Source organism: Sceloporus occidentalis, unplaced genomic scaffold (assembly GCF_023333645.1).
Source record: "Sceloporus occidentalis isolate IW3139 unplaced genomic scaffold, rSceOcc1.0.p SCAF_28, whole genome shotgun sequence".
In the NCBI taxonomy this organism is placed as follows: domain Eukaryota; kingdom Metazoa; phylum Chordata; class Lepidosauria; order Squamata; family Phrynosomatidae; genus Sceloporus; species Sceloporus occidentalis.
The window spans coordinates 11,925,455-11,945,964 of record NW_028317008.1 but is presented as its reverse complement, the minus strand read 5'-3'; the positions used below and the strand labels follow the sequence as shown (position 1 = coordinate 11,945,964).

The 20,510-nt window shown below is 38.2% G+C and overlaps 1 protein-coding gene across 1 annotated transcript; it reads left to right on the top strand.

The window, feature by feature from the left end:
- The first annotated feature begins 2,953 nt into the window (after positions 1 to 2,953).
- LOC149299830 (exportin-T-like) lies at positions 2,954 to 19,825 on the top strand. The gene is made up of 24 exons (XM_089486097.1): positions 2,954 to 3,013; positions 3,825 to 3,907; positions 5,915 to 5,971; positions 6,695 to 6,764; positions 7,374 to 7,592; positions 7,771 to 7,955; positions 8,041 to 8,209; positions 9,005 to 9,241; positions 10,003 to 10,041; positions 10,834 to 10,896; positions 12,250 to 12,374; positions 12,552 to 12,696; positions 12,934 to 13,053; positions 13,741 to 13,835; positions 14,490 to 14,559; positions 15,523 to 15,761; positions 16,020 to 16,305; positions 16,628 to 16,817; positions 17,275 to 17,391; positions 17,485 to 17,600; positions 18,098 to 18,145; positions 19,269 to 19,340; positions 19,649 to 19,705; positions 19,799 to 19,825. Exons 1-24 carry the CDS (start codon positions 2,954 to 2,956, stop codon positions 19,823 to 19,825), a joined length of 2,889 nt encoding a protein of 962 aa, XP_089342223.1.
- The last annotated feature ends 685 nt before the right edge of the window (positions 19,826 to 20,510 follow it).

Below are 20,510 nucleotides of genomic sequence, written 5' to 3'. Positions count from 1 at the left end.
GCAGTCATGGCTGGTTTGTGAAATGTTGAACCCCTAGTGAGAAGAGACTTTTCCTAAATTTCTAACCACCAGGCTGTCGTTTGTAGGAGAAATCCCCTACCAACAATTTGGTCTGTGGTAACCAATAAACTATGCTATTTAACAGAAACAGTCCAATCTGTATATGGTATATGACCAATAATAATGATCAAATAACTTTTTTCAATCTGTGCTTAAAAAAACTCATACCAAGTTGAATTTACTTCATCTAAACTTTTTAGGTGGAAGTCGGTATTTGTTTTTAAGGCACAAAGGTCATCTCGTTGAGGCTGATATTTTACTAAAGTTACAGTTTGCAGTTCTGTTGGTGAGTAGGATTCAAGCGGAGAACTGAGTTTGAGGAGGAAGAACTAAGGTTAGAGGGCATAATACTTAGGGCAGAACCTAAATCACTTGCCCCCACTCTACCATGCTGTGGAATGATAAGGGGTGAGTTTACAATTGATCCAGACTTGTGGGATAGATCTAACGTTCAGGGGACTCCTACGTGCCTCCTGCCCATCACCCACATACTCTGGGGTGGTTGTCTAATAGCAGGGGTAGTATCCACATCATATTAGATTTATTTTTTTGAACTCATGCCCATTATTTAGTCCCAATCTCACAGCACAGGTAGAGGGGGGAAGGCAGAGGAATAGAGTTCCAAAGTATGTGGTTTCCCTTTACAAACCCATATGGTACACTTGGGAGGTAATTAACAGAATTTAGGGTGAATAGAAGCTGCATTCTCCTGTTGGCCAGTGCATTTATAAGATGAAGGGCCTTGAAATATGAATATATTAAAAATATAAGGATCATTTGTTGTTAAAAATGTGATTTGGTATAGGATTTTGGCTGTAACACTAGAAAACATGGGAGATTTTGCCTGAAAATTTGGTTGAAACCCATCTTGGCAAATCTCAATAAAAACATCTTATTTGTTTCTAATGGTATTTAAGTGTTTCCAATCATTGTACAGAAATGTAATGCCCCCCCCCAATTAAAACCTGTATGGTGTTTGTTAGTTGTCCTTATGTGTTTTCATAAATAAATATGTTTGCACATCATATGGCTAGGCAGGCCAGTATATAGTTGGTCTGGTTCTGCCTTAATGAAGGAACCATTTCAAACTGTGATCTCTCTCTCTCTGGCATTGGTCGTAACAGCAACCTCCAAACGCTGGGCATATGTTTATATATCATTGGTTACCACTCAATGTATTTATTGATATATATATATATATATATATATATATGATAGACAGTAAACGTGGGAGGTAGGGGGTATGTTTCTATGTATGTGAGCATGGATGTCTATGTATGAGTGTGGGTGGGCATGGATGTTTAAGTGATGCGAGATGGAGTGGGTGTTAGCATGAGTGGTGCGCAATTGTACATTTGTGTTAGTATGAGTGTGTGTGTTGTCATATATATGAGACAAGGGGCAAATAAGACACAGACAAGTTGTTAGGGTGCAATGTTGGCACAGACTTGCTGTTTGGGGCACTGTGGGACATGTTGCTTCGTGAAGTTGGGGGGGGGGGTCTGGGGCAATTTTCAGACCGGGCCCTGTGGTTAATAGTTAAGCCCCTGAAAGGTGTTTCTCGATACTTTTGACCGTATAGCGTAGGCCTGAGGGTGTTTAGTCTAATTCACGTGAAAGTATAACGCAGCACCTTGCGTCTATAATTCACGTGACATACGAGCGGAAGTCGGCGTGTTACACAGTCGCGCGCCTGTGCGTCTTGACGATACACACCCTAAGCGCGTGGAGGCAGGACGTGTAATTCCTGGTCCCGGTTTTCAACTCGTCCTCGCTCGCCGACGCTGTGACGTCATACGCGGCTTTGCAGAGACTACGTTCGCTGCGCCGGTGTAACGGAACGGTTGCCGGGAGGTGGAGCCTCCCTCGCATGGAGCAGTAAGCGGTTAGAGAAAGGTAAGAAGGTGGTGAAAGAAGAACAAACGGTCTGTTTCAGCATCATTAGCGCCATGTGGTCCTCCGCTTGTGGAAGGCGACCTCGCTGTAGGGGACACGCAGGTCCCAGGAGCAGCACATGGAGCTGGCCTGGGATACCCTGCTTGGTCGGCGAGACAGCTTTTGTCGCGAGTTTGTCACACACGCTGACTCGTGGTCCTACGTGTCGCACACCCTAGTTGAAAGCAACGTGTCAGACACAGTGCGACTTTCACTGCCCCAGACTTTACATCTTTCTTCTTTGGGCTAATAAAGGGTCAAATATATATTAACCTGTGAAAGCCCTGTGCTTGCGGCTCGTGTCCTGTCTGCACTAAAGCACATCTCCGTGCAGCTGATCAGCTCATACCAGTTTTATCCACTTGTGTGTCGTGTCACTCTGGCTATGTTGACTCTACACCTTCATACGTTCTCGTATGTATGTGTACATTCTCTAACATGTCACCTGCTTGCGTGTTATGGCTGCTATCTCCAGTAAGGAACATATTCCCATTGGTGGATTTTCACATCCATGCCATTTCATTTGTATTTACATTTTCTCTCTATATAAGTGAAATTATCCGAGTCTCCCACTCTTTTTTCAGATCTGTATGCTTTTAATGTTTACACCTGTGTAACTAAATGTGTCTTTAAGCTATAGATGGAGAGCTATACATTGTATCCTTTGTTTGGTGAATGTTATTGTAAGACACAATGTTGCCAAGTTTTCTGAGATCCAAAATGTTCTTGATGTGGAACAAGCTTGGCAGATTTACATCACTAGCTTAGATGTGTCCAGCCATGATGATTATCTTGTCCTGTGTTTTGCTGAGACAAGCAGCACTATTGTTTTGCGCAAATGCCATGGTTCGCCTAACTTTGCTTTTTTCATTCTTTGGCAGATGTTGGTTGATTCTGCTGTACCAGAAAGGGGCAAACCTATTGTCAGAATTAGGGAGCTGGGAGTATAGCAGCAGACATGGATGAACAGGCACTGCTTGGACTAAACCCAAATGCCAATGCTGACTTCAGAGACCGAGTATGTTTTCAAAACAAAAGCTTTTTTTTTTTTTTTTTTTTTTTTTTTTTAACAGACACCTTTGACCCATATTTTGGGAGAAAAAGTAGCCTTTACAAAATTAAAACGTAATATTTTATCATGGTTGAGTCTTGTTCAATAGAATATGAGGCACAGTCTGAAAGACTCTACTTTTCTTGTCTAGGAAAATAGGAAATATGTAATATGTAAATACTATTACATACTTTTATAAGGGGCCTGATAAATGCAGGGCGTTTTGATCTTTTCTCTATGTTCTGTCCATGTATACCCAAGTTAAAATATGTAGTCGAAGTTAAGGGCTCTCTTAATCATGGTGTTCTTGTTCATGTTCATTAATCCCCCTTTTGTTTGAGTGCACATTTGTTTTAGCATATTCGCTAATAGATTGTTCAGAAGAGTAAATAACTGGTGGTGTTACCAATGTTGTATATCAGCATTATCAGTGTTAAATTCTCCCAGTTGTAATATCTCTAATAAATCAGTTGGCACTGTAGTTGATGATACCTTTTATTTTTCCATCATAAAGTGTAAAATTACTGTAGCTTTTGGGACCTCAGAGTGTTTCACAAGATACATCATTTTGGCGCTGTAAGTATATGTAATGTAATGTAGGCCCAAAATTAAACCTACTCCAGTGCAAAGCAGCAACTTAGGAGCATTCAAATGATCATTACGCCACATTTCCCGCTTTGTGCCGCAAAAACTGTAGTTTTTCCCATTATAAAAATTGACCATTTTTTGTTAATGCTTTACATATCTTCTATACAATTTTTTAATTTCTTTATTGCAGGCCTTGGCCTATTTTGAGCAACTAAAGGTTTCCCATGATGCATGGCAGGCCTGTGCAGAAGCATTAGCCCAGCGTGTGTATAGGTAGGTATTTGAGTTTTTTTGCAACATTTTGGCTTACAAGATTAAAATAACAGTGCTGTTATTTCCAATAATTTATGAAAAGCACCTATAATAGCTAAAGGTATTATTGCCTCTGCTCGGAATTTCTTGCAAGACTAGTGTCATTTGAAAGCTTCAAAATACTTTTTCCCCCTCATCATTTTCCAGTGCATTTAATACTGTTTTACTTTGAGTTGTGGTTGGGGCAAGTCTCTTAATACTTACGCATAGCTATTAATACCTCACACTGGCTGGGAGAGTCATAACTTTGCTGGTCGTCGTTTTCCCTGTTACACTCCTACAGTGTGTCATGTGTTCTTCCATTTGTGATGGTGTCCTGTTTCCAGACCTGAGAGAGTTTAATGTCCCTGGCACCCCTAATATAGAAGAATGAGTAGTTTAATATGAATTCTTCCAAAAAAAAGCACTTACCTGACACTGAAGATTCAGCCCTGTTGCTGCAGTTGCCTACCTTCTTAGTGGTCCAACTAATCTTAATAAGCAGCCAATGCCTGGCAGGAAGGTGGTGCTCCCATTGAAATCAGTGGCATTACTTTCCATACATCCGTGCAGGAGTCTGAGCGACCCGCTGATGGCTGAACTTCCCCCCGATGCCCCTTTAATTTTACGTCTTCATTTGCACAACTTAAAGGAGGACTTCCAGAAAAACAAATAATTTAAAGCATTAAACAGAATTCTATATAAATTAATGTTACAAAATAGCTGTATTTAATTCAGATGTGTTAACAACTAAAACAGTGAGGGAATTTAATCATGCACGGAATACGCATAGAGCTCACTTCTTTTAATTTGTCACTGAAACCGTGGTTTAGTATTTGTGAGAGCCAGTTTACCCAAGCACTCAAATAACATGGATATTGTTTAGTGTACAGCACATAGTGTATTAGGTGGTGTTTTCGGACACAGTCACAACTTGTTTCCTATCCCTGTGAATGGAGATCATTCTCTGTACTCTTACTTCTCCTTGTGTTGGTTTGAATACACCTCTCCTTAGGATTATATACTGTATTTTCTTTTGCTGCTGCACTCAAACTTTATTAGTTGTTTAAACAAAATTATAAATCTTATGATTTCTGTTGTGGTGTTAAATAAAAATGAGAATAGCTGCTCATCATTAAAGTTAATAACTTATCCATGTTGTGCCAATAATTGCAAGAAACTGCATATCCCCCTTAAAGCACTCCTTGGAATTCTCATAAAAAAGCAGAACACTTCAAGATAGTGTTCCCTCTCTGAGATGTCCTTTTGAAATGAGTTTTTTTTTTCTTCTTCTACTAAAGATCATTTATTTATATATACTTTGTTTAATGCTCAACCCAACAACAAGGCAAATAAATATTATGCTTGTGCCCTGCTACTATTTACTGGCTTAAGGAGGCAGTTGCTGTGGAAAGTGACATATAGCAAAAAGTCCACTAGGGGGCGCTCGTGTGTTCCATTCAATGAAAAATAAAACAGAAAAAAATTATATATAGTGTAGAAGTATAAAAAAGTGTACTGTGCCCTGCGTATCGCAGATTTCCCACTCACAGTGTGTTGGTATTGTTCAGTACATCATGGCGCTGGTCTTGGGATCCATATACGTGAGTGTATGTCGAGGGAAAAAGCAGAAAAGCATCCAATAGTGTATTATGTATAACACTGCATACGCAACAAATGGAGATATACTTACACTTAAACAAGTGTCTAGATGCCCAACGCGTTTCACCATATAGGCTTCATCAGGAGTATTGTCTTCTTTCTAATGGAGGTCTTTTTAAATGTTTTGGCGCCATGAAAGTGACATATATACTGAAATATTTCTGAAGAAAATGCTGCTTACGTTTCTCAAATACTAAACTGTTTTCTTCACTCATTCCTGAAATGGTTGTGATTGCCCCTTCAAGTTGATTGTTTGTTGAGTTTGCATGCAACTACTACAGATCTGGAACAATGAGTAATGCCGTACATCTATTTTCTTTGTTTCAGCGACGATCATGTCAAGTTCTTCTGTTTTCAGGTCCTGGAACACCAAATTAAATTCAAGTAAGTGTCTGTCGTGCTTGTTAGGTTTGAAACTTTTTTTAAGAGAAGCTATTCCTTCATGGAACAAAACGTATTGGACATGTGTTCACATATGGCATATAAAGTTACTGTTTCTAGAGCAGAGATAGCATTTGTTAAATTGGCAATTTGGTGGTTTTTTTTTTCTCTTAACACAACTAACCTTATGTTAACAATAAGCAAGGCACAATAATTCTTTTAAAGAGATTGAGACCCCACAATCCCTGTCAATGCTCACTTACTCCATGCCTTCTCCCCACTGTTCCTGTAAAGAGCCAGTCTCTGGCAATACAGGAGCTGACTAAGTCCCTAAAACACAACTAGATCCATGAGAAGGGCTGTATTTTTTGTCTTTATACGATGCTTTGATGCTGCCTTTAAATTGCCGTTGTCCGTATAATGTGTATGACAAGGCCCGCTACAGTCAAATATGATGATGCTGTTAAATTAACCGATCGCAAATGAGTATTGCTAAATTTCAGTTGACGGCGCCAAAACCACAGATATGGTACAGTAGCATCTTGTTATACTTTAGTTTAAAAAAAAAAAAGCGACACAAATGTACAGTTAGAATTCAATTCCATTTCTACAGCTTTTTGGTTATCTGTACTATTATCTAAAACCCATGCATAAGAAGGCATTATGAACCGTTTGAGAAGAAAATGATTTTGAGTGGTAGTGTCCAATGCCCTCTTTCTGTTGCAGGTATTCAGAATTGACAAGTTTACAACAACAGCTAATAAGGGAAACTCTTATGACATGGCTTCAATCTCAGGTATATACATGTTCATTCATGTAATTTTCTTTTTCCGCGTTTTCTTGTTCATCTTCTCTCGTCTCTCATCATTTATCTTCTCTTTTCTATCTTTTGCCGTTCACATCACTGTGGATGTAACCCGGCGCAAACTAATGCCAAAATAGTGGCATTTCCGGTGACTGGAGAATTGGGGAAGAAGACGTTACCGAAACTACCACTATTTTGGCCTAAGGTTCCACCAAAATAGTGCCACTTTCAATCACATCCTCTCCCCTGATTGAAGGATTGGATAGAGGACTTCACCGGAAGAGCCGCCATTTTGTCAAGTTCGTCCCAGGCTATGTCCGCGGAGATGGGGACTAAGATAGAACAGATAAGATAAGGAACAAGAAGAAGTGGTCGCCACAGAAAGTAGGGAAACGTTTAGTGAGCAAATCGGCAAAAACGAACTGAAAGATTTGTCATTCCATTTTTGGCCCATTTGCACATGTCCAATAAATAAATAAGTTGTGCTGACCCAATAATACTTCTCTGTTAACTTAATAATACTACTTTCCATTGGTATTTGTTAAAAAAGTATATGGTGGTAAGTACATGTTAGGTAAAATATTTTTATTTTCTCTGCAGATGCTTAACGCACAACCAGAAAAAACATTTATTCGTAACAAAGCAGCCCAAGTGTTTGCCTTGGTCTTTGTGACAGAGTACCTCACAACATGGCCCAAGTTCTTCTTCGATATTTTGTCTGTAGTAGGCCTTAATCCAAGAGGCGTGGACCTCTACCTCCGAATCCTAATGGCAATTGATGCAGAGGTGGTGGACAGGGATATAATCCATAGTCCAGAGGTAAGAAGTACTTTTATCTCAAAAGAAAAGGTTTTCCCCTCTGTCTGCTTTCTCAGTACTAGTCTAAACAAGCCTCTTACCTAACTTTTTCACCATTTTGAATATATTACATCAGGTTTATTTATTAGGATCTTCCTAAATTGAATAACTTGCCTGATTTTTTTAAATTGTATTTTAGGAAGCCCGGAGGAATACATTACTAAAGGACACAATGAGGGAACAGTGTATTCCAAGTCTGGTAGAATCATGGTACCAGATCCTTCAGACTTATCAGCAGAGTCATTCAGAATTGACATGCCAGTGCCTTGAAGTGATTGGAGCTTATGTCTCTTGGATTGACTTAACCTTAATTGCTAATGACAGGTACTTTGTAATTGATTTGTTTCACAATTTGTGTTGGTGCACTTGTCATCTACAGTCTCACCTTTTCCTGCTTTTTTTTCTTCAGGTTTATCAATATGCTGCTAAGTCATATGTCTGTAGAGGTTCTTCGGGAGGAAGCTTGTGACTGTTTGTATGAAATTGTAAATAAAGGAATGGATCCAATTGATAAAACCAAATTAGTTGAATCTTTGTGTCAAGTGTTACAGTCCGCAGGATTTTTCAGAATCGATCAGGTGTGTAAGCCAGTTAATTTACTAAACACTTCTTGTCTCCCAACCAGCACATTTGTTACAGCTCACCTTCCCCCACGCCGCCACAACCACCTCCCATGGGAGACCAGGCATTTCTCAGACCCCTAATTCAGTATTCCATTTTTCAAATCTCGCTGGCTGTGCCCTCTGTCTTCTTTGACAATAAACTATATAACGATGATATCAGGTCTCCTGCCTTCAGCATTCACATCCTTCTGCCTGGCCATATCATCCCACCATGTGCATACCTCCTTTGCTGCATTTTCTTGCCACAGGCCCGCTGTGTAGCATAGAGCGCAGCAGCGCCAACCAAAAGGTAATGCACGTGGCATCCCCACAGGGCTACTGAATACCCCACATCAGCCTCTAGGGTGCCTCCTCGCGCCACCTAGTTCTGGCATAGCTCTACACGCTGTGCCCGCACCAAGCAAGAAACATATCTGTGTAAAATGTCTCCAGGCTTTAGATATATTTAACGCAATTACATGGACCAAAAAGCTCTGTTTTGTACAATAAATACTCTAAAGGTTACTGTTCCTTCTTGTATTTTGTTATGTTTATGTTACTTTTTGAATATTAAGTGCTTTGGTTTGATATTTTTGGGAAGTGCACAGTGTATTAATCAATGAAAGTTATTTTTCTCTCAATATGGTTGAGGTTTGGGCAGCTGCCAAGCTGCATATTACTTCTTGAAGCGTTAGTCCTTTTTTTTTCTCCTCTGTTTTATCTGCTTCCTGTCCGTCCACTAGTAACAATTTTGTTAAACAATTGCTGCAGGAGGAAGATGTGGATTTCCTTGCCAGATTCTCAAAACTTGTTAATGGGATGGGTCAATCTCTTATTGTAAGCTGGACTAAGCTTGTTAAGTGCGGTGACATGAAGAGTGCCCAAGACACACTACAGTCCATTGAATCCAAAGTGCCTCTGATGTTACAGTTGCTTGTTCATGAAGACGATGACATTTCTTCCAACATTATTGGATTTTGTTATGAGTATTTACACATCCTGAAACAGGTAGGGGGGAATGAGTGACTTTGCATTTTGTGTGTACAAATGTATGAGGATGCGGAGAGGGAATGAGATAGAAGGTAAGGGACTGTTTGGGCAGAAATCAATGACGTGGAGATCTTGAAAGTGGGAGAAAACAGATTCTTTTATAATGTCTACTGTGGGTATGAAGAACACAGTTTAAAATTAAAAGTAGGAGATAGTCTGTCGGAATTCCAAAGAATAGGTATAGCATTAGTAAAATCTTGCAGACACAAACAGGAAGGGGTCAAAAGGGCTGAGATAAGAAGCAAGTCATTGCCAAAGTGAAGATTGCTGTAGAATTACTTGAAAAATATATGAGGGGTACTGTAAAAAAAAGCTTGATTGGTGGAAGGGAGGCGCCAATTAGCAGGAAGCTGCACTGGTGACAGATTTTTTTCTGTAGAGGCCAATACATTGAGAGGATTTAAACATGCATGGGATGGGCATAAGACTACTTTGAACCAGCATGACCTATCCTACTGCCAATGCTTGTCTATAAAGATGGATGTGCTTCATTTTTTATATACCTGTTTGATGATTGTGGCTAAAACTCAATAATTATGTGGGGTGTCCACATACTTGGTCAGACACATCAGTGTAAACACCGTATTCCACAAGTGAACGGTTTTGTTTGCTATCCATAGATGCAAATGGGTATTCTTGTGTCTACAAATAAAGGTGACATGATTTGCGCAAAGTAATCTTGCAGGTAGTATGGTATATTTAACCTATTTTTCTTACAGCTTGTCATGCTTTCGGATCAGCAGAAAACAAATGTTGAGGTAGGTTATTAATGGTTTTTTTAAGTATTTCTTGTCTTATCCAACAAGACATAACTCCTGCTAAGCCAGTGCCTTTCCTCCATCTACTGGATGCAATGCCTTTGAGTCATTTGACTTGCACCCTTTTTGCACCACTCTTTCACACATATACTACTGCAGTGGAATTGCCCAACAGTAGAAATATTAAAGGATACTATGGCAAGCACATGAATGAGAAATAATATAATGCTATTCTGAACATTAAAACCAAGAAGGGTTGAGCTTTTACATAATAGCTAGATAAAATGGGTAGATTGTTGACACGTTTCTGTGTTGACCAGGTACCTGATTAAAGTCCGTTGTGCTTTTGTTGACATTTAATTTCCCGACATACTGTTCAGCCTGGAATTCTATGACCTAAATGTACATTCATGCATCCAAATGTGTTATGCAGCTCTAACAAACATCAGACGTGTCCTGATTTGTGAAATTTGTATTCATTGCTATATAATTTGTAACCTTGGTATCTTGTATCAATAACAAGTAGGGTTTGTCCTGTTGTGTATGTGGACAAAATGTGGTGGTATCAAATGCCTCCTGCAACATCAGTATTTATTATTCATATAAGAAGTTACTGCAGCTGCTGCCGTTTTCTGTGTCTCCCTTCTTTATATAGTCTGGGACTTGTCAACATATAGGGACCATCCAGACCATCTAGTCTTCCTATTTCTGTAGTAAAACCTGACATGATTTGTTTTTTCTCTCAATTTATAGTTCCCTTATATTTGTCCTAATATGATTTCCATATTTTAGGCGGTAATGCTGGCTGTTATGAAGAAGTTAACGTATGATGAAGAATATAATTTTGAAAATGAGGTATGTTAAACATGCTTATTGAGTTGATGGCTTCTGCAAATCCAATCATCCAATTACACTCAGAATTATGATAGTTTCCCATCATCATTCAGTTGCTCTAAATTGTCAAGCTCGAGCTTCTACCCACCATGTACTCTGCAAGTTTAGCGACATTGACACTGCATGCTTTCCAAGGCCTGAGTCTTGGGCAGGGGTGGGCTGGGCCGGGGGGCAATTGCCGCCCTGAATCCGGGCGGCCGGCAGACGAACATTCATGGCAGCCGCAAAGTTAAAAACTAAGTGGCTGCCACCGGGACTGGCCACCGTGCCAGTAGCGTATCTGGCGGGGGGGCGGTCCGCCTGGAGTGCCGCTCACTGAGGGGTGCTGGTACGCCTCCAAAAACGATGCACGCGGCAACTGTGGCTGTGCGTCGGGACTTGATGTCAAATCCCGGCGCACAACACTGAAGCTCTCTGCACCGGAAGGACAGGACACAGAAGAGGAAGAATGAAGAGGAGGAGGAAAAGAGACAGTGCCAGAGGAATGGTAGGGAAATATTAGTAAGTGTGTGAGAGTGATGTGTGTTATGCTGTAGTTTATGATGAATGTTTGTGAATGAGGGTTTTTAGTTTGCATGGAAGTGTGGGGGGATAGCATGGCATAGGGAGGCTGTCTAGGCATGATAGGAGTGTGATTGTTATCAATTTTTTATTTTTTTTTGTCCAACTGTGGTGTGTTAACACTTATTAAAAGTAAATTACATACTAAAATTGGACAGAAAAATTCAATAACAGTATTAATAGATATATATGATTGCAAACAGCAATCACACGCTTATCATGCTAAGTCAGCCAGTACATGCTAAAACCTGGGCATGATAGGATTGTGATTGCTGTTAATTATATATATATGTGTGTGTGTGTGTGTATGTATATATATAATTGATTTTTTTTGGTCTAATTTTGGTGTGTTACATTAACAGTTATGCTGTACCAGCGTCAATGTGTGCCTCAGTATATAATAATTTTGCTGTACCCCTGTCAATGTTTGCCTTAGGCTGCCAGCCCTCTCCTGTCTTGGGCCAGGAAATACCTAACGTAAAGTTGCTTCAACGGTTGCAAAGCAGTGCTTTAACATTTTTGGGTAACTGTTTGCAATCATGCTCATGTAAATTTAAAGAACTGTTTAATCTTAGTTATCTTCTGATTCAGCTGGTACATGCATCAGATCAATTATTTCAGAGAGTAGTTTGTAGATAATGGACCATAATATTGACGGCGATGTTCTGTGATAGAACTTATATACATTTACTGCTTCTACAAGGAACGGTTTTGAATCCTTTGCTAGAGGTTTAAAAATATTTGTGTCTGCAGGGGGAAGATGAAGCAATGTTTGTAGAATACAGAAAACAGTTAAAATTATTACTGGATCGTCTTGCACAAGTCTCACCAGAGTTGTTGTTGGCCTCCGTTCGGAGAATCTTTAACAGCACGCTACAGTAAGTTTTTGTGACGTGTTTGCGTGCAACTCTGTTCGAAACAGGTAGATGCTTACCTAGTTTTGGTGAATGACCATAAAAAAAAAAAGCCACCGCTGTTGATTTTTTTGGGCCGTGGCTTCGTCTGCTATATCTGCTCTAGAACAGGCTAATTGTTTGGGTTTCTTTTCTTTCTAGGAATTGGCAGTCTTCACCCTTTATGGAAGTGGAAGTTGCGATAAGATTGCTGTATATGTTGGGAGAAGCAATCCCAGCATCCCATGGTGCTCACTTCTGCGGCGATATTGCAAAAGCAAGTGCTTTACAAGACATGATGAGAACTGTAAGTCTTACGCTTTCTACTCTGTCCGTGAAGAGTGGAGTAGAATTAAACTTAATTAAATCTCCTTAATTCAATTTATAAAATTTAAAAGGAAATAGCATTATGTACAGCACAACACGTTTAATTAGGTTATATAGGTATAGTACAGATCTAGGTGTCCATTTGTTTGCTGTGGCTTCTTTTTTCCCCATTGGCTGTACAGTGTCTTTAACATGAATTAACTTTTCTTTTTTTCAGCTTGTAACATCTGGCGTGAGTTCTTATAATCACACATCTGTTGCATTGGAGTTCTTTGAGACTGTGGTGAGATATGAGAAGTTCTTTGCTGTTGAGCCTGTTCACATTCCGAATGTTCTGGTAAATCTTTTTTTTCACTGTACAATTTTATGCATTCTGTACAATAGATTTCTTTTCGTACTTGAGTTTGCGCTGGTCATGTTTTTAAAATAGTCTCACGTTTTTTAGATTGCATCTGTTTCATTTATAAGCTAAATTCTTGTTTTGCCCTAGAAAGCACAATGCTTACATACCGGAGTCTGTTGTCATAGAAATGGAGTGGGTTGTTTTGTTTTTTTTTGGTTTTTTTTATGAAACTACATTTCATAAAAAATGCTCTATTGTGAGTGAAGTCAGCAAAATATTTCCCTGATTTTTAGACTTTTTTTACCTTCCCAAGCCAGATGAGTATGACTATAGAAACAAATACAGCCATGTGTTAGTCTTAAATCAAAACATTTGTGTACCATAGTGTACAGCAGAAAAAGCCCCTTTCTTTTTTTTGGGGGGGGGCTATACTATTAAATCATTAGCAATAATTACGCACAGTAATGGACTTTGAGAACATTTACATAATTGTAAGCTTCTTCTGTGCCATTATGCTTTAAAGTGTGTCAATTTAGTTTGACTATTCAATAATGATTTAAAGTTGCCTGGATTGCTTTAATTAACCCCTTCGTGACAAAGCCTGTACATGTACTGGCTCACAATGCATTGTCATTAAGGGTAAAACTGGGCTGAAAGGTATTTTTTGTTTATTTTCGGCAGATGGCATTCTTGGATCATAGAGGACTGAGACATTCTAGTCCTAAAGTTCGCAGTAGAACAACATATCTTTTCTCACGATTTGTAAAGTCTCTTCAGTAAGTATGCGTCTCTTATATACAAACATTTAGTTTTGTATTTTATTTGCATTGGCTTCACAGTGTTTGAATTAATTGCTGTTGATTAATGGTATGACGTTTGGTGCAGTGTACCGTGACAATTTATCTAACCTAATTTTAATATTTTATTTACCTGCAGTCTGATATCTGTCTTAACTGTTATGGCTGATTTTCTGTTTAGTCCAATATTATGCAGTTTTTTTTTGGGGGGGGGTTACCTGGAAGAAGCTGAAATTCTTTAAAAAGGTGCCTTGTTTCCATAGAAATTGTACTTTGGGTGTAACTGTCATTAAACAATGTATAGTATATCATTTCTTTTGGTCTTCGATGTGTGTTCATTTTTATATGTGTATCAAAATAATAAGGTTTCGTTGAGAAGCAGTCTTTTTATAGTGGGTTATTGCTTCATGCCATTTCTGGTCTATTGCCAGTTGAGCATATTCTTTTTGAAGCTTTGCTAATGAATGGCTTATGCGTCCTAAAGCTAGATACTTTTATTTTTGCCTTATACCTAACTGCATCAGTGAAACATAAGTTGGGCGTGATCTCTCCACAAACTCACTTCCAGTGATCTGGCTTCGTTGCAAATAGTCACTTTGGTATGCCTGCTGAATGTGTTCTCTTTTCATATAGTAAACAGATGAATGCGTATGTTGAAGACATTCTGAGTAGGATTCAAGACCTACTTCAATTGTCTCCACCCGTGAGTATTTTCTTTGCAGAAGTTGGTTGCATTTATTTTAATGTGTGTATATATACTGTAGAGCTATTAAAATATTCTATATGGTAAAGCATGTATTTCTTGTTTTTTTTTTTTTTTTAATTATCAAGAGATTGCAACAGGTAAGGCCCTGGGCAGCCCAACCACAAAGACTAAAATACATTTACAAGTGGTTTTATGCGCTTGGTAATACAAATGTAAAAAATTAAACCTTTTACATGAATGTAGAATCACAACTACAAAGGCTGACTGTGAGATTGTGACGGTTGATGCATAATGGTTCCAGCAGGTCATGTATATTCATTCCATTTAAGTAGTGGTTGTGTAAATTGTCGGTTTTACATTTATCTTTTGTCGCCTACCTGCACGTGAAGGCATTTCCTCCCCTTCTGCTGATATAATCCACCCCCTACTAGTTACCCTATGCAGTAAGTTCCAGTTAACGCATGGTGCTTTCATTTCGCTTTCCAGCCACCATATGCACTTCCATGCATGTAATAACACACGCCTTGTAGATTCCCTCTGAGTTTGTCCTTTTCCCTAAACCCAGCTGCTTCACCTGCAGTGAAAGCATCCAACAAATAGATCTCTCACTTGGCAAAGCACATACACACTATTATCCTTTCAGAACGAGACTTCCGGGGAGGGTCTAACAAGACTGCATGCATAGAGGGCTATCCCTCTGATTTCAACTTTTGTTGGGATTGGGTAAGCGATAAGCTCCCAGGATGTATAGATGTATAGAGTAGGATCTGCTAATATGCATCCGGCAGCAGCGAAATCAAGCTCTAATGGATAGTTACATATGCTGCCTTAAGTGATTCTTGTAGGCTAGACAAATGATCCTTTTTAAATATTTTTTACTACTGCATATTCATTTGTATGTCACCACATTATGGATGTTTTGAGAGATTGTTTCCCAGCTTTTCTTGTTTTTAATTTCAGGAAAATGGCTTTCAGACCTTGCTCAGCAGCGATGACCAGCTTTTCATATATGAAGCTGCTGGTGTACTCATTGTTAATAGTGACTACCCAGCAGATCGGAAGAGTATTCTAATGAGAAATCTACTGGCTCCTTTGATGGAAAAGTTCAAAATTTTGTTGGAAAAATTGATGATGGAGCAAGTTGAAGAGAGACAGACAGTATTGGCAGATTGCCTTAATCATGCTGTGGGATTTGCTAGGTAGGTACCAACTAGGCTCAAATTGTTTACATGTAGAACTTGTGTGGTGATTCTAATGTAGTAATCTTAATTCTCTATAAAGCACAAACTGTTAATGAATATAGCTATGCTAAGGTGATCGGATTTGTTTCCTAATTATTCTTTACTTTTTCCCCCCGCACAGTTTCACTGTTCTTCACTAGCCTAGGTAATGTCACTCATTCTTTAATGTAAGAAACGGAATGTGCCAATATTGAATTTAATTTATTTACTATGCAGCCGTACAAGTAAAGCCTTCAGTAACAAACAAACAGTAAAGCAGTGTGGTTGTTCAGAAGTCTACTTGGACTGTTTAAGAACATTTTTGCCGGCCCTCAACTGCCCTGTTCAGAAAGAAATCTTAAGAGGTGGTGTGCGGACTTTCCTTCACCGAATGATCATCTGCTTGGAGGAGGAGGTCCTTCCATTCATCCCAACGGCTTCAGAGCACATGCTGAAAGACTGTGAAGCAAAGGACCTGCAAGAATTCATTCCTTTAATAAATCAGATCACCGCTAAGTTTAAGGTATGTTTTAAGCGAACGGCATGTGTCCCATGACAGGGTGGTGTTAAACCAGTCCCATCTGTGCAGACCCTGCAGAGAAGGACCCTATGTCAACATAGTGTAATAGAAAAAGGTTTAGTGAACCAAATACTGTTTATCGAGACATACAATTTATAACTCACTGGGCACCCTTGCTATTGTGTTGCATCAAGATGAGTGAAGAGTGTTTGTTTGGCTCAGTGTTTTAATAATTCATTTAGAAACCTAATTTCAATACTTTGTAACTGCTAGTTTAGTGGCAATATTTTTTTTCTGCTAATTATTTGTCCTAAACATTCCCTAGGCGCAAGTGTCTCCATTTTTGCAACAAGTCTTCATGCCACTTCTCCACGCCATATTTGAGATGTTGGTCCGTCCAGCAGAAGAAAACGATCAGTCTGCTGCTCTAGACAAGCAGATGTTACGGAGAAGTTATTTTGCCTTCCTTCAAACAGTTACTGGTAGTGGGTTGAATGAGGTGATAGCCAATCAAAGTGAGTCATTGCACAAATATCAAATTATGAGGCACTTGTATCTATTTTTTTTTTTTAAAGCACTCTCAATATTTCCTATGTGCACAGTATTAGATCAGATTTGTGCATTTTCCAGCTAAAAGAAGGTTTATTCACTAAAATAAAAGTTGTGGCTTTAACTCTCACTTCATTATTCCTTATAAAAGGCCTATGCTAGCAAGTTTCTCTGGTGGGATGGGCTGGGTTGACCAAGCAGAATAATTTAATGTGTAAAAAAAAAAAATAGAAACTTTTTTTCCCTTATCTCTTCTATTATGTAAGTGAAGCTATTCTTCTTCCGTCATGGAGGGCTGGACATCTACCTGTGTCTGTAGGGCTTATTTCTGACAAAACAAAATACCATTGAAAAATAAAATTTGCTAGTGCTGCGTAATGCTTTAATGTTTTTCTGAAGATTTTTTGTTTTCCATGAAATTAGGTGCAGAGAATGTGGAACGTGTATTATTCACAGTGATTCAAGGGGCTGTGGAATATCCTGATCCAATCGCGCAGAAGACTTGCTTCATTATCCTTTCAAAACTAGTAGAGCTTTGGGGTAAGTCCAATGTCACTTTAAAAAAAACAAAACAAAACAAAAAAACCATTGTGTTTTATATTTGTGTTGAACGATTTTTCTCTTGTCCTCCAGGTGGCAAAGATGGATTGGTGGGGTTTGCGGATTTTGTTTACAAGCACATTGTTCCTGCATGTTTTCTTGCACCTTTGAAGCCGACCTTTGACCTTGCAGATGCTCAGACAGTATTGGTAAGTTTAGACCTACTTTTGGACAGATGGTTGGTTTCCTTATTGCAAGGGAAAAATGGACCGCTTACAACCCTTGCCGCCAGGTTGTCCCTCAGAGGAACTGGGTTGGTAGCTTAGCGTGACCACGCCAAGTCGGCTTCACTTATGAAAATAATTTTACTACTTTGTCGCAAATGGACTTCATTAGTAACAATTTTATTTTAGTGATTTCCTTTATTAAGATACAACTTGAGGTTTTATTCTCCAAACCATGACATGTTACATTTTATTATCTCTAAACATTAAGCCAACCCAACATTGTTCATTATGTATAGTTTATAACATTGAAGAAAGCTCACCAAATTAACTTTGTAATGCATTAAACTGTCCCTTTAAGTCAATTAGTTGACTTACTTTAGCACGGTTCTACAACATAGTACAACAAACAATCCTTGTGTATTACTATTTTCTGTTCTTGATCTTATTCAATGCTTTTTTTTTTTTTCCCTCAACCACAGGCTTTATCAGAATGTGCCGTTACTATTAAAACCATTTATCTCAAAAGGGTAAGGCTTCTGCTTAGTCCATTTTAACTATTTCTGTGCTACAAGGTTGATTTTTTTCACTAGCAAGTAGTTAATATGACAGTGAACTGTTTCCAATATAAATAATATAATTAAAATATGATTGTGGGAAAGACATGCTTTTTTTTTTTTTTAGACGTATAACATGGAGCTTTCCTGCTTTTACCAGAGGTGAACCAAACCAATGTTTCTGTTTCCAATACCACTTATAAAGCTTATATAAAATGAAAGCCATCAGAAATATATATAATATGTGTGTTGTCTATTTTATTTTATTGGACTAACAATATTTAAAAGACAAGCTTTTGAGAGTTATCTCCCTTCATCAGGTGTGAAGCAATACTCTAGGGAGGATAACTTTCCAAAGCTTGCCTTTTTTAAAATATTATGTTAGTCCATTAAAAAAGGTATCGCCGTATATTCTGCAATACTGTTTTTTGATATCGTGTCTATTGGACTAATACGAGTTCAACCATTTATATAGATACACATATAGATGTGTATATGTTCATGTTCATTCATACATGCCCTGTATGAGTATTGAAGGTGCTGTCCTTTTGTGCACATTCAAGAAAGCTGCAAGGTGTCGCTATTTTCCTACAGTAAACAAATGTAAACATTTTGCTTTTATATATATATTTTTTTAAGATTGAAAGTGCACATTCTGTTCAACTACATTATGGGCTATCAACAATAATGTACATGTAGCTTTCATTTTATCACCTTAACAGTTTTTCATGTATATAACATTCAGCTCAGTATACCTAAAAACCCAATTTTAACATTTGAGTAGAATAAGTTGGTGTACCCAGGCTTTATCCAAATTTTCTCTATTTTATTCCACCGTCTAAGCGACTTAGTAGCATTCCTGTCAGAAATGTTTATATCTGTAAACTCTCTGCCCTGGAGGCTCAGACAACTTACCTGGTTTTCAGGACTACCTGGATGTTTCCTCCAAACTCTGCTCGGCAAAATACAGCGCAGGGGATAATATTCCTTCACGACATAGTGCAGGGCATGCTGGAGTGATTTCTATGTCCCTGGGTACCATCTATAATAATGAATAAGTGAATTATTGTGATTTAATTTTTTTTTTTCTTTTCAGGGGCCGGAATTTATCCAATATTTACAGCAAGAATACCTACCCTCGCTGCAAGTTGCACCAGAAATTATACAGGTGATTTTGCTATTGATGCATTTATCTACATTATTTTATATTGGCCAACATGTAGATTAGTGATAAATTCATTTAATTTCAGTCATTATGCCTGTATTTTTTTTATACAGCACTATATAAACCCTTACAATAGTGCATGTAAACTTAAAGGAAGAATGGATTTCGGCATGCTGTATGCATTCTCATTGTGTTGCAATAAACTTGCTGCTTTTGCCATTATCTGATATTTTTTGGGTCAGACACCACACTTAGCTGATTCTTTACGGCAATGCTAATGTAGTCTGTTTCTATATTTCTTATTACTGCAGGAGTTTTGTCAAGCTCTTCAACAACCAGACGCTAAATTTTTTAAGAACTACCTAAAGGTATGTATTGGATTTCAAAATGTTATTGGATTTAATGACTGTAGAGCACCCCCTCCCCTTTTAATATTTTAATAATTATTTTTTTCCCCCCAGATTTTTTTTCAAAGAGCAAGACCCTGAGAAATAAACTGGAAACCCTATGCATTGGCTACTCATGAACTTCAGTTATTTATGTAGATTTACACAATTTATTTTTTTTACTTGCGATTTCCACTGATGTTCGCTACAGAAGTTGCAGCCTGCAATAAAACATTAATTATATATTTAAAAGAAAAATAACTGCTATGTATTGCTGGTTCGGTGGAGATACATGCTTAGGGCAGGAGATGCTGGACTCTACCCTCTTATTGCCATACAATTCAAGATTTTTGCCCTTTTCAATGTCGAAAAGTATATGAAATTTAATTTTCTTTTTATTTGGAAATTTGAAATTCTGTAAAATAGTATTACAATGCTGGAGAATCCTTATGTACATTTTTTTTTTAATTCTAATTTAGTTGAAGACATTAATCTTATAATGTGGACTAATAAAAACAATCAAATTAATTTTGTACATAGTCATGACATATTATTATAAATGCGGCAAACGGCATAGCTTCACCTCTATTTCTATTTCTATTTCTGTAATACAATGCACATTTTGTTCACTTTAAGTAAACTACAACATCATGCCTCTGCAGTACTTTTTTCCTGAGCTGCTCTGTACCTCGCTGAGTCTGTATGCCAAGTCTGATTAAATGCAGGATTAAATCATGCAACCACTTATATTATAAAGTGGGGGGATTGGTATGCAAGTGTTAAAAAA